The sequence below is a fragment of the Cervus canadensis genome, chromosome 22 (genome assembly GCF_019320065.1).
Source record: "Cervus canadensis isolate Bull #8, Minnesota chromosome 22, ASM1932006v1, whole genome shotgun sequence".
Lineage (NCBI taxonomy): Eukaryota > Metazoa > Chordata > Mammalia > Artiodactyla > Cervidae > Cervus > Cervus canadensis.
This window is the reverse complement of record NC_057407.1, coordinates 49,571,339-49,586,249: the sequence shown is the minus strand read 5'-3', so window position 1 is coordinate 49,586,249 and position 14,911 is coordinate 49,571,339. Positions and strand designations below refer to the sequence as shown.

Sequence of the window (14,911 nt, the reverse complement as noted above, 5' to 3'; positions counted from 1 at the left end):
TTTCCTCTTCATGATGAATTTTTATAACTGAATTCTTTTAGCCACAGTTGAAAATATGCATTTCATGATATATCCTTGTCCCATTACAAAGTGTCTCCAGTATACATGTGTGTGTGTTTAGTCACATCCAACTCTTTGCAACCCTATGGACTGCAGCCCACCAGGCTCCTCTGTCCATGGAATTCTCCAGACAAGAATACTGGAGTGGGTTGCCACTCCAGTATTGGAGATCCTTCTCCAGGGGCTCTTCCTGACCTAGGGATCAAACCTGCATCTCTTATATTGGCAGGCGAATTCTGTACCACTTCACCACCTAGGAAGCCCGCAGTATACATAAATGGACATAAATAATGAATTATATCCCTGGCATCCAGATCCAACAAAAGAGGACATTTTAAAATACTTTATTGAACTAAATTGAGAATACAGAAGTTCTAACATCTGTGAGATTATTAATAATGTTCAAGCAAAAGTATCAATTGATCATCCCCTCTCCCTTCCCTAAAATGGTTTTGTTTGTCTCAGGAGATTATGGGGCAGTGATGTTGAGGGAAATATTTAGGATAAGTGTGTAATGTGGTAGAATTCCTGGAAGATCTATTAAGAAACCAGAGTTACATGGCATTGTTAGCTGTAAGATCCCAGCAGTGTTACTTATGTTCCCAGAAAATTTGCTTTAGTTACACTTGGAAGAAAAAACAACTTCTCAAGTCTAAGATTCCGGTTCTTTGATTAAAGATTAGGAAGACATTCATTTCTAAATATTACATGTGTTCTGGTCCCAGTAGATTCAGATACATTGTTCCACATTTTTAAAAACGTGAGCACACTTTATCTGGGAATCTTGCAGGCATATGATTCCTGTATGGCCTCTAGAAAGAAGGTACCATGAGCTGTCGAAGTGCAGGAGGAAATTGGGCAGATGGTAAGCATATAACTTGAGGTCATTCTGATGACTGTGGCTCATAGGCTTTCGGGGGTTTCAAAGAACCAGACCAAGCATGATGTCTAGAGGTCCATGTGTTCATAAGATATTAGGGATAAATCAAGAAAGACACGTATCCTTATCAGGCAGACTATTCATGCAGGCTCTCTGCAGTCTATGCTGCCTCAGGCTAGTAGAGGAAGGAGTGGTTCAGGGGAAGAAATGTGTGGGTGTCTCTTGGAATACCCTGGAAATTAATGGAACAGATTAGATGCAACTCGTCTATGTTTCTAATAAAGCCCCAGTCAGTATAGGAACATGTGGTTTTAAAAGGAGCTCTGATCCTCAGTCTAAATGACGGTATTTTTTACCTAGCTCTGCCACTATCTGGTTATGGATCTTCTCCAAGATGCTGGATTTAGTATCAGCTAGACTCACTGATTTCAAGGTTCTTGGCAAGGCTGTGGTTCTCTGAGTACTTGCACATTTTCTTTAAGTTTGCACATGACTGGAGGTTGGTGACACCACCTTGTATATAGATAAGTCATGCCTAGACAATTAACAGATTGAGGTAGGAAACATAAGGTGGTGATTACCCTGCATGGCTTATGAAAGTCTGAGACTGTTTTAAAATCCTGGGAGTGGTCCCAGGGGTCACCCAGTCAAACTGAAGTGAACCTCAATGCTTTCTCAGTCTCACATGGCAGCAGGGCCACTGGCCTTGTGCTCTGTGCTATTTATTTTGGTCAGAAAACTCTCCTTACCTGCAATTTTTTAAAAAAGTATGCAAAATACTGAGTCAGTGATGTGACAGAGCGGCTACCTCCAGCTCTCTCATCCAGATGATTGACAGTGGATGTTTGTATTGCAGTAAGATGCACCCAGGGTTGTCTTGCAGTTAGAAGTAGTTTCTGTTACCTTTTTGTGGATGAAGACACATTGGCCAAACACACCTTGATTCTAGTAGAGATGCAGTGGAAGAGTCTGAACATCATCACATCCTCACCTTTTATCCCTGCAGCATCCACATTGGATGGTTAAATAACAAAGCTTGTCTTGCCAAAGACAAGACTGCTAAGGGGACCATGAGGAGGAGCAGGATGGTCCCATTTATTGGGTACCTATTTGAATCAGCACAAACCAAGGCAGGTTACATCCACCACACTTGTCTTTACATGTATCAGTGTTATCAGTACACCAGAAGCAGTTTTGTAAAGTAGAAGGCCACTTCCTCTGTTGTACTGTCATTTTCTGCCTTTGGTCTGATTGTATGTATATTGATTTGTTTCCTTTTAAATCATATTCTAAGAAAAGAGTTTTTTAAGTTCTTTCCTTGTGACATATACATAATATTTTATCATTTTAGCTGTTGCCACATATACAATTCAGTGGCATTAAACAGTGAAACCATCACAACTTCTCCATCATCCCCAACAAAAGCTCTGTACTGATTAAACAGTAACTCCTTCCTTCCTTACCTCCAGCTCCGGGTAGTCTGTACTCTATTTTCTGTCTCCATGAATTTGCCTATTTTAGGTACCTCGTGTAAGCAGAATCACACCACATTTGTTCTTCGTGTCTGACTCATTTTACTAAGAATACTATATTCAAAGTCCATCCATATTATAACATGGATCAATTTCATTCCTTTTTAAGACAGAATACTATTTCATCATCTGTATACCACATTGTGTTTATCCATTCATCCACTGATGGATACCTTTCAGCCATTGTGAATAATGCTGCTATGAACGTTAGTGTTCTAGTCCTTGCTTTCTGGGTTTTTTTTTTTTGATATCCATCTAGGAGTTGAATTACTGGGTCATATGGTAGCTCTGTGTTTAAAAAGCTAGGTTGTGTTTTTTTTTTCCCCCCTAGTGCTAACTTTTGAAGCAATACCAAGTAAGAGCAATTCCTTGTTCTCTGAATGTTTTAAAATAGTATAAGAAAACAGCTATTTTGTCCTCCCTAAGTCTTCTTTTGTCTAAACTAAAAATTCAAAATTATGCAACTATTTTTTTGAACTCACATGTAAAATCTTATGTCAGTCTCTGCTACATTTTGCTTTATTACTTTCATCAACTAGTTCACTCTGTGGGGGTATCCGAATATTTATTATGGGACCCAATACATTATTTCCTTCTCCCAAATTTATGCCTTTTTTCTTTTGAAATACACTGAGAAAACATTTAAGATTTATTAAAAAAACAGAAGACATCTTTATCTTCCAGTTGATGACTAATCAAAAAGAGGATGATGAAGATAAAATTGTTTAAAATTTTTCATGTGGATCCATTAGAATTATTTACCTTTTATTATATTCTTTTGGGGAAAAAAAAAGATTTTTCCTTTTAAGATTGTATTAGCACATCCTTGCACTTGGTAGAGATTCTGTGAACACTTTTTAGGAAAGTGAAGAATTGAAACATTGGTTTTTTTCCTTGTTTTTATTGAGATCTGACCCCTCTTATGTTTAAAGGCACTTGTGATTATCATGGTGTTGTTCTTATGTCCACAGCTTTGACATCAGTTATCTCATTATTGGAAGCCTGGTAAACGTTGACGAAGGCTATGTTTGTGTCCAGTTTGCTGTAATGAGAAAGAAAAAGTGCTGTTCTTTTTATGAGTTACTATATTTATAAACTGCCTAGCTATCCAAGTTGAAATAAGAATATTCATGTAAAATAATTCTACCCTTAAACCCCTAGTATGAAAATTCCTCTTCTCAAATCTCCTCCTAGGTTCTTCCTCCAAAACAGTTGTCTGGTTATTTTGGCATTTGCATGGGTGGTTTAGGAATCTTACAGAATGCTTGTGCATGGAGTCAACCAAAAAGAGTCTAATGAAAGGATAGAACTCCTGGTTGAGTGTTTCTTATACATGTATATTGAAGGAGAACATTTTCTTTGGGAAAGTAAACTTATGTGAAATTTTCTCATTGACATCTTTCTGTTACCTGGGGAACTGTTCAAGCTCACTGAAGGTATTAATCTGGACCTTCTGTCCGTGCCATGATGCCATGGTGGTTCTCATTTCTGAAAGGATTACATTTCAATTACTTTTCTCTCTCTTTAAGTCTTTAAACTTAATCTTACACCTTCAAGCTATTTTTTTTTTAAACTTTAACAGAATAACTGCTTTGAGACTAGGATGTGTCTTTGGTTGCTAAGGGGTTGCAGCATTTAAATGCCTTATGCAGCCAATTGACAGATGACTAATATCACAGTTCACCAGCAGCTTACTTTTGCAAAACTGCGACCAGCTAAAAAAAGAAGGAACGGTGTAGAACTGAGAACCATCTCAATTGTTCTCATAAGTAAATCTTGATTATGTTGTTTCATCATAAAGGACCTATAGTGATTTGGGATGAGTCATCCTCTGCTGATTTTGAGTAGAAGAATTGTGACAAAAGTGACTAATAACGTGGCTCTCCCAGCTTGCAAATAGAATTTGATGTCCCATTTTAGACATCCTCTGAGAAATAAATCACTGCCAGAATTGGAATCAAACCTCAAACTTTATTTCTCCACCCAAAAGCCCAGCGATTAATATATGTAACACGCACACACACATAGACAGACTATTAGGACACACCTATTTTTGTTGGTGATGATGAAAGACAGAATATTTGGTCTTTTACATTGTACTTCTCTCTCCGTCTCTTTCTCATCCCCACAAACCCAGCTGCTACTATTTGCAACTCTAAAGTCAGCCAAAAAAATAAGAAAAAACATGAACAGAATGTGAAATGGTCATTATTGTCCTCATTATAAATAGCTGCTAGTGTCATTGATCAATTTCCTATAGCTTGTTCATTGCCTGCTTTTGCTCAGTATCACCTCCTAAACTATAGTTAAAATCTTGTAACTGAAAGAACTGTAGTAACTTTTATTTTTTGCATTTGTTGAGTGTCTCCCCCTTTTCTCCCTCCCCTGTCCCACAACCACATAACACTTGACACTTGGCCAGAATATCCATTAACCAAATGTTGGATAAAATATATTTGTTAGACACGGTTTTGCCTCTCTGTGTAAATGGGAGAAATCGGAACAAGTGAAGATTAAATGACAGAGGAAGAGTCGGGTTAGTTAGGGGAACAGAAAGCTGGACTAGGGTTGATTTCCTGGCAACACTTTCTTAGCAAAGAGAACAATTTTAATCAGTTACAAAAATATTTGTGATCCATATGTTCCTCTCTGCTCGTTCCCATATGCCCATATTCCCTTTTATCTTGGTGGATGATGACTTTGTGATTCAGGAATGCAAGAATAATACCTCGCTGGCTTTAGAGCACAGTGCTATTTCCAAACGTGTCCTGGTAATTACGCACACACTATATATCCAGGCTGTTTCACTCTCTGAGATGGTTACGTGAATATCAGTTTGTTCTTTCTTCATGGAAAGAATTATATCTTGCATCCACCTACTGGGGCTGGAATAAGGCATCTAAGGCTTAGATCTGAAAACCACACGAGCACTTCACCGGCTGGATTAACCCCATTGTGCAAATAGGAGCATCAGAAAAAGGAGACAGGAGGGCTGCAGTGATCATTGATAACTTCATTCTCTTTGACAAAAGGAAAACAGAAGCCAGAAAGCATTTGGTAAATCCATCCATCACAGGTGCCTCTATTTTAAGACATACTAGATATGTGGCCGGTTGCTTAAATAGATGCTGGTTTTAAGGCATGTTGACTTCTATTTAATTTCAAAGTGTTCATGATGCAAAACTGGTCAAAGTTGAAAAATCAAAATTACCGTCGATGACCAATGCATCTCATTCCTAACTTATTTCCTTTGCCAATATATCCTTAAAAAAATAGTTATATAATTTTTAACAATGAAAGAAACACTTTTTTACAGCCAAATTATCTATTTTAATAAAGGTGTCAATCAAGCTGGAAAGGGTTGACTGTAGAAACGATTGAATTTTCAGCAGTTGTTTTCCTCTCACACAACAAATGGAGTCAGAACCCAATAGGCTGTTCATCAAGCTGCAGTAAAATCTGATGAGGAGCCAGCTGTGCTCCTGGCGGCTTGGGAGGGGGAGCGAGGGGGAGGCAGGGAGGGTTTCTAAACTTCAGAGTAAATAACTGAGATGCACTGGGTGTTTTCAAAGTCGGGTCCGGGGCGGAACACGTGTGCAGGCTGTTGTATTCAGCAGATGTGCGCCAGGGTCGAGTTGCAGCTTGGGTTGGTCAAATGTTATTAGGAATCTGTCTCTGTTTGCGTTGAGGCTGTCTTCGCCGCTGCTCCTGGAGGAGTTGTGAGAAAAGGAAAGTGCACGTTATAGCAGGGATTGTTTTCAACAGGTTCAAAAGTTTGCAAGTCTGTTGAATCCCTCTGGCAGGATTGCTTCGCTGTCAAACAGAATACCCAGCTGGTGGTGGCAGTCCTCATGGGGAGGGCGGGGGACGGATGGGTGGTGTTCACCCTGCGCCGAGAATATTCTTCCTGAACTGTCAGTGGAGGAAAAAAAAGAGCTCTCTCAACAATACCATTATGAAAGTTTTCCTTTTCCTTTCTTTGTATTTTTTTTTTCACTTTTACAGCTAATGCCTCATTAAGTCAAAAATCGTTCAATGTGCTTTCTTAGGATAGCTTTCCTAAAGAAAAGAGTCACCAAAAAAAAAAAAACAAAAACAGTACTCGGAAGATTATATTGATCTATAATTAAGACAAAGACTGGGCTTAAAAAAAGGAGGCAAGACTTTTTTGCTCATAGGTGATCTAGATTGTCATGGAGGCAAACACACAAGCTTGTGTTTTTTTTTTTTTTTAATATAAAGTGCGAGATTTCACTAAAAAAGGTTAAAATTGAAGTGAGTAATCTTCGGCGCATAATGCAATTGTTAATTTTAGCTCGTTGCGTGGGTGCCGTTCTGACTTGAACAGCCGGCTGGAGCCTTCATTAGAGAAGAAGCAGGCAGCTTGGGACAGGTGGAGTGGATCAAGCCGTGAACGTGGTTTGCTGGAGGCCGGTCATCAGTGTTAGGAACCCAGTCTTGTTTGTTTAGTCCTTTGCCCCTACCATGATTATTGCCATTATCGTTACTGTTGACTTTTCGTCTTTTTTCAGGTGGACGATGTGTCAGACCCTGTAAGGGAATCACATGGAGATGGGCATTTTGAACTGTTAGTGGGGACATGGGACTCCCGTTGTCTCTGATCCCACGTGTGGATTTTCCCAGCGAAGAAGGACAGAAGCCGCTCGTAAGTCACCAAGGCCGGCAGCCGGACTCCTGCACGAAAGGTAAAGACCTGTCATCGGATGGCTGTCCCTTCATCTGTATGTTTTCTTCAGTCTGTAAATGTGCATGTTTGCATGGAACAGTTCCTGAAAGGCCACCCAAACAGACAGCATCTGTATAAGGGATTCAGCTGGCTCGGAGTTTGTAAAATTAGAGCTCAATTTGTGCGTTTCATTTTTTTAAAAAATCTGGTCACGATCTGTGTTTGATTGAAACGCTCCAGGAAAAAAAGTTAGGGCAACAGAAGTCCTGTCTCCTCCCCCGACTCAGTATATTGAGAAACAAACTGTTTGCTTTGGGAAACAGAACTTTTTATTTGGTTAACTGCATCTCTCCCCCGTGTCACTGAAATATGAGGGATCTGTCAGATACACTGAAGGGGATATCCTCAAACCTCCTCAAGAGCCTTGCTCACTGCCCCTCACAGACTCCAGCCATCATCCCTGATGAAAACTTTTCCTTTTCCATTCCCACAATCCTTTGCCAACTGAGCCTGTGTTTTTTTTTTTTTTAAACAATATCATTAGATACCATCTGTCCTGTCATGTTAGGTCTTAGCATATTTGCAACAGAAATTACTGTGTTATTAGATTTTTCTCATGCCTCCTATGTCCACTTGGAAATAAAGTTACTGAATTAGTATATGGTAATTAAACACTCCCAGAGAGACATATCAAGACACTGATATGTCCATTAATAATTACCATAGTAATAACTGGGAACAGGACAGCCATTACTTGGGAATTTTTGTGAAAGAAGTGACTTTCTAGGCTACAAGGTCTTTCTGTCCTTTTTTAATTTCCTTCTTTCCTTCCTCTTTTTTTCCTTTCCTTCCTTTTTCTCCTTTTTTCTTTCTTAAAAAAAAACTGAGGAGGAAGTAAATGCTGAACTGTTTATGAGCCTCATTTGACAGCACATCAGAAGGGGAAGTGTCAGGGGCTTTATGGAGGTAGGGAGAAAAAAAAATACTAGTAACAGGTTTATACTTTGAAAAGTCATTTCTAGCATCTGTGTAGTCATCTCTTATGAGCCTGGAGCATTGCAGTTCAGTTGTGATAACTTCATTGGAGCTCCCTGCCTGAGACTTGCTTCTGAAGGATCTCCACAGCACCAGTCACTGACGGGCTGGGGGGAGAGCTTCTGCTTTTAATAATGTCTCTGTCAGTTTGAAGTCTGAAGTCCCTGATGGTTTCTTGCCAACTCGGGATCCCCTATGTGTTCTGAATTATTACCCCTTACGTTGATTTCTCCTCTGGTGGAGTGTACTGAATTCCTTAGACCCAGGAAGGTATGTCTGTGGTTGAAACTTGCAAATCATTTGTGAGTCATCTTAGATGCTGCAGAACAGGTACCACCTCCCAACTCGGAAGCGGAGGAAGCGTTGGGGAAATACTCTCTTTTTCTTCTGCTTCCACTTTGGAGTGGAGCATAGGGACCGGGAGGTATGTGGGACTTGGGTGTCTCAGTTTAAGATGTATTGATCCACCCTGACAGCAAGGTGTATTGATAGGAGCGTGTGTGTGTGTGTGTGTGTGTGTCTAGGGTTGTGGATTGAGTGACCAAATCTGCCTCTTGGTGTTTGTCTGGGGTACTTGATTTGGTCTTGTTTTATTCTCTTTGTGTGCAATTGGCAGGGAGGCTGGAGTTGCTCGTTTGATTTTGAGAACAAAGGGAGGAATCCAGTATCTCAACCATAATGGTCAAGACTTCACCCTGCACTGACTTTACTTTCTGATGTCTTCACCTTATAGGGTGTCAAACCTTGTGATTTTAATTTGCATCTGGGAGAATGTCTGAGCCAGGAGACCTGAGTCAGACCATAGTGGGGGAAGGTGGGCCTGAGCAGGAGACGGCCACTCCGGAGAACGGTGTGATTAAATCTGAGAGTCTGGACGAGGAGGAGAAACTGGAATTACAGGTGAGCCTGGAGAAATCCCATTTGTCACACCGCTGTGTGCACCCCTTTCTTTCATTTTGAAGATACTCTGAAGGTTTGTTTGTTTGTCTTCTTACCTGTAAAGAGTTTGACCAGTGAAATGAACGTGTGTATGTATGCTTAGTTGCGTCCAATTCTTTGCAATCCCATTGACCAGAGCCCCCAGGTTCCTCTGTCCATGGGATCCTCCAGGCAAGAATACTGGAGTGGGTTGCCATTTCCTCCTCCAGGGGATCTTCCTGGCCCAGAGTTTGACCCCACATCTCCCCCCTGCATTGTCAGGCGGATTCTTTATCACTGAGTCACCTGGGAGTCCCAAGTAAAATGAATAGAAAATTCATAAAACAAATCTTCTCTTTTCCCATTTATTAGTCCTTTTTTTCTGATTAAACAGTACATTGTGGTCAAAATGCCCTTTGAAATAATACATATATATGTGTGTGTGTGTGTGTATATATGGCCAAAGAATATATTTAATGGCTGAGTTTGCCCACAGCTTCTCCATATTAATTTCTAGACCACCTCAAGGAGTTAGTGGAGGGCTTCTCCTGAGGTAGCTTTATACTAGCTGAGTTTTAAAAATGGATTTGTATTCCATGAAAAGAGGAAGGGCCAGCTCATGACAGACCAAGAAATATCAAAGACATGATCTCTGTTGGCTCTGTTGACCTTCTTGCGCAGGCTAAGCATCAATTCTTATTAGCAGAAAAGCTTAGAATTCCCAGCCAGAAAGAGAGAGAGAATGCCCTGGGAGAGGCAGGGGCAGTTTGGGGGTGATTGAGAGTACTCAAAAAATGATATGGTTAAGTGGTCAGGATTTATGAGAGAAGGAGATTTGGTAGATGGAAAACAAACTGGACTTGCAAATAACCTGTATCGATTTTCTTTGACCCAAACTACAAAAGTGTTAACTGTTTTTATTTCATAAATGCGCAAAGGCAGATACTGGCATAATGGCCAGATGACCTCAAGGCCAGCCTTTGCTCTCCCCAGCAAGCTTCTGCGGGACTCCCCTGGTGGCCCAGACAGTAACGAACCTGCCTGCCAGTGCAGGAGATGTGAGAGACACAGGTTCAGTCCTCGGTTCGGGAAGATCCCCTGGAGAAGGAAATGGCAACCCACTCCAGTGTTTTTGCCTGGAGCATCGCATGAACAGAGGAGCCTGGCGGGCTAGAGTCCGTGGGGTCACAAAGGGTCAGACACAACAGAGCAACTAAGCACATGAGCTTCTGTAAGGAGGGAAGGAGAAAAGCCAAATGGTCAAAAGTTTTGGGGGAGCAAGGTCAGGAGGAGTCCTCCTCAGTGGTTATAATACCTGATTGCTGTTGTTATTGATTTTTCAACTCTAGTGACACCTTTTTCTCCGTCTGTCTCCCCCCACTTCCCTCTCCTGGTTGTTGGTTGACTGTTTGTTTGTTTGTTTGATTTTGTTTCTCACATACAGAGGCGGCTGGCAGCTCAGAACCAAGAGAGAAGAAAATCCAAGGTAGGGTTCTGGAGCTGTACACTGACCTGCTATCCTGGTTGCATATGTCACACAGGGTTCGAGGATTTGCCAGGGAGGCCCAGGGTTGGATGTAGGTCTCGGCTGCATCCGTGCTGCCTGTGTTTAAATGTGGTTGTGTTGGCATCGCTCTTTTTGGCTTGCTTTATGTGCTTTTTCATTAGAGCATTTAGGGTTCGCATAGCTGCAGTGTATATATATATATTTGATCCTGGCAACTTTGACAGTGCTTTACAAATGAATCACTGCTCACTTTCTTTTCATTTTAAATCAAATTTGGGGGAAATTGTTTTGTATGTCCGATTCATTTCTGCCTTGCAGTAAACAGGTTCTGATGTTTAGGATACAGTCTTCAACTTTTAACATATTTTCTCAGTCAGATCACCTTCAAACCCAGTTTTAGTAGAAATTCATCTGTGTTGTCTTTTCCTCCTTGCTTGTACATTCTTTGTACCTTCCCAGTGCGATGGGCAGTTTGCTAAGAGTTTTGTTTAAATTTATTCTTCCACCCTCTCCTCCACCTGCATCGGCATCAACACAGATCCGATGCTCTGAGCCAAAGTAGACACATTGTCCCCGTCCGCACAGGGGTCCAACACTTGGAACCAGTGTAGACTGGAACCAGTGTAGACAGCCCTGAGCTACGGATTTGAAGCTGGCTTTTAAAAATTTTGATTTGGGAATGTCCAGAGAAGGTGGAGATGGTTTGACAGCCTTGAGTGTATTTCCGGGTTGTTGTTGTTTTTTTTTCTTTATTTTCCTTTCCTTCCCATTTCTTTCCCCTCCCCAGTCAGGAGCAGGAAAAGGTAAACTGACTCGCAGCCTTGCTGTCTGTGAAGAGTCCTCGGCCAGACCAGGAGGGGAAAGTCTTCAGGATCAGGTATACGCCCTGTCTTTATGGGTCATGGATGAAGGGGATCCACTTTTGTGTGCATGAGCGTTCATTTGGCGTTAAACAGTGTTTTGGGGGGGAGCACAAACTAGTTGAAGAAGGACAAAGTCCAGCTCCCTCCCCCATTTCTGAGACATCCTAACTTAGTTGAACAGTCTCAAAGTATTACATTTGTTTTTTTTCCAGACCCTCTGAACACTGCACATGGAAAGGAATTCAAAAGAATTTAGATTAAAACTTAAAATGTAAGCACGGTTGTGCTGCTATTCCTCAAAGGCTCTCCCTTGATCAGACTGAACCAAATACAGTCCTAAGTACCGCGTCTCCTCCCTCAGTGGAGAGTCTTACCTCCCCAAGATGCACTTGCCTATAAAAACACAAATTTTGGCTCTTATGAAACTTCAGAAATAGTGAATAAGGTGCATTGAGCTTTGGAGACATACTTTTAGGGCCTTTGGTGGAGATTTCTCACTACTGGAAAAATGGTCCAGAAATAAATCTGAGATGAATGAGAATTTAAGTTAATATTGTTAACACTTTGCTGCACATCCTTACACCTGATTTTTGCTCCTTACAGCAAGGCTGTTCAGCTCTAAAAATTCAACTTCCAACAAAACTCTTCACATTGTATTTATTTTTGTTTGCCTTTCAGGCATCGTATTTGCTTTTAGAAAAATGGTCTTGCTGTTAAAGTTTTTCCTTATTTTATCAGAGGCTGAGAGCAGTCAGGACAAAAGTAAAATGATTTATCTGAACCCAGAGGAGGAAAAATTGATTAAGTTAGCATTATTTTTGTTGGGCTGTGTTTTGCTTTTCTCTTTATAATTTAATTAAAATTCTCAAAATTTTCCTCATGGATACAGAGAGCATTGAGAGCACTTTCTTTAAAAGGACCAAAAATAAATTCCTCGTAGATTTCATCCTTAGAGTATTTTTTTTCCCCCTAGCCTCATTTCCTTAACCTGCCACCCATGTCATACGCCAGGGGCGGGCTAGCTTTCAGTAGCCATCACTATGTTTCATACAAGCTTTATTTTCCTTGGGCTCTGAGAAACATGTGGCTTTTGTTCAGCATTTTATTTGTGCTTCTTCTTTGTATGGAGATTCAAAAGGGGGAATAAGGCGAATATCACAGCTTATATCATTCAATGTGGATGGACGGCTTGTGATGTAATGCACGCAATACATGTTAATTCTGCAGAATGATAGACTCTGGGAGAAATAATGCCCCAGTGGTCCTCTACTCCGAATGCCAGGCAGAAGAACACAGCCTTTATAGATTTCATCTGATTTTTTTAATCCTATTTGATGAGGTACTGGGAGGAGATTTTTTTCAAGTGATCATCTGTATCATTGTGCCCACCCTGGACCTAAGTCTAGGTTACTCCTTGCAGTTGGAGCAGAGAAATAAGAGGCAAATGGTACTTGGCTCCTGCTGGCCCCATGCTGAGTAACTGAGACTAGCTTTGTAGGAATTAGACCTTGCAAGCCTTCCTTGGGACTGGCTGAGGCGGTGGGAGCAAGGCCTGCCCCCCACCACACACACATATAAGCAAGTGGCCATGCTGCTCTTTTAGAGAATAAAGAAGCAGACCTTTGAGCTTGTATACAATGCCTTCATTAGGTACCACCGGCACTTAACATGTGGGAACTGAACCCCTGACAACACTGGCTGAAGTGTACGGTATACGAATTGTATGGCTCCCCCAATGTGTGTGTACTCACAGTATTTGGAAAACTGCCTTCATTTTCCTGTGTGGGAAAAAACTCTTGCTACCTGTATTACTTGATCTCAGACCCATAGCAGATGGTTCAGTCTGTCCTTAAGTTAAAGGAAGTGTTTCTTTTCTAATGTTATACTCTTTACCTATCAGTGTATTACTGCAACTTGAATCATTCTTTTCCTGTTGTTGGAGATAAAGTTATCCTGTACTGATGTATTTAACACTTGTATTTTATTATTGAGCATATCAATAAAAATATTAAAAAAGAACAGATTGTTTTTTACCAACTCTATAGCACTTTCGTGTATTCTTTCAACACCATAACGTGTAGAAAAGGCAGGTGTTTTTCTGAGTATTCTGTTTGTCAACACATGGCAGGACTTTGTACATTTTTTTTTTAAAATAATGTCCTTTGGCCTCTGCTGTTGCATTCATATTTCCAAGCCTCTTTGATTTTAGATTTAAACTTACCGAGGCTGAATGGATCAATCGGTTTTGAAGAAGTAATGAGACCACTTCCTGACCTGGGACCCTCGCTTTCCTCTCCTGACCCACTGTCGAATCAATTCTTCCCCACTCGGAGCAAAAATATTACAGCTTTTTCCTTAGCAAGTGGAAGCAAACTGTAACACCAAGGTCTGCCTGAATCTTTGCAGACTAAGACATTTCTTTCCCAAGTGCTCTGATAAAAGACCTTATCATCAAATTACACTCGGATTCGTATATGGCCATCCCCAGGATAGTTTGTATATGTCCATCCCCAGGATGAACTTGCAGATATCAGGAAACCCGGCTAAGATCAATATTTACCATGAGAATGTGTTTTATTTCATCTTCTGTATCATGCAACTTTCCAACCATGGTGACTTTTTATTCCAGCCCAGAATACACAATAGACCCCCTCCCGAAAAAGAAACTTGCCATTGGAGGACTTTGGTTTTCTGCTTGTCAGATCAGCTAGGTTTACCAAGAACCATTAAGACTCCCAGATTGGCCATAATTTGAGGATGTAGAGACATCAGTTTAGTCACATGTAGAAGAGTCTTGGTTTAGTTTTCAGTGGGAAACGCTATTAGTCATTGGGAATATTTTTTCCCCTTCATCATAAATGTTAATGTTGCCAGTGGAAGAAAGTTTTCCCATTAGATGATCTCTTACATAAGAACCAGTGGGCTTAATGTTGGCTCATTTGTCATAGTTTTAATCATAGCATAGTTTTTTCATAAAACTGAAAAACATAATTTGGCTCATTCTTCTTCAAAACAGTGAACATACTATCATCCAAATGGCTGATACATGAGTTCATATGAAATGATCTGTTTCAGTGCAAAATCAATAAATACAAAAGTGGATCCAGTCCAAATACTGTAAGTGGTCAACCAAGCATTAGTTCAAGAGACTCTTACATCTTGAAAGGATTCACTGATACTAAGATTAAAATAATATTAATTATTTATATTTAATTGATGGAAAATATAGTCCTATTTTCTACCTTTTCCAAAAGGCAGTGCTTATTATAAGTTTTAATGCTTTATTAATAGCTTTTGTAAGTGACATAGGATAACCCATATCTAGGATTCCTTCAATTCTGTATTTTTATTTTTCATAGTGATAGAAATCAATATTTATGTGGCTCTGAAGCAGAAGTTTACTTGTAAATGGGCTATTATCGCCTTTAT

The 14,911-nt window shown here is 40.4% G+C and overlaps 1 protein-coding gene across 26 annotated transcripts in view; it reads left to right on the top strand.

Annotated features, from left to right (window-relative positions):
• Positions 1 to 14,911, top strand: part of ARPP21 (cAMP regulated phosphoprotein 21) — a 160,484-nt gene that overhangs the window by 39,252 nt on the left and 106,321 nt on the right. For 19 of the 26 annotated variants that reach the window (XM_043442849.1, XM_043442868.1, XM_043442867.1 and 16 more), the window contains exons 2-5: positions 7,005 to 7,178; positions 8,928 to 9,094; positions 10,557 to 10,598; positions 11,407 to 11,496. In XM_043442849.1, the coding sequence (XP_043298784.1) occupies positions 8,966 to 9,094; positions 10,557 to 10,598; positions 11,407 to 11,496 (261 nt within the window). In that variant the 5' untranslated portion in view covers positions 7,005 to 7,178; positions 8,928 to 8,965. Of the gene's footprint in view, positions 1 to 5,526; positions 5,549 to 6,806; positions 6,916 to 7,004; positions 7,179 to 8,927; positions 9,095 to 10,556; positions 10,599 to 11,406; positions 11,497 to 14,911 lie in introns of those variants that run through there. The other 7 variants (XM_043442869.1, XM_043442864.1, XM_043442860.1 and 4 more) reach the window with 3 other exon arrangements.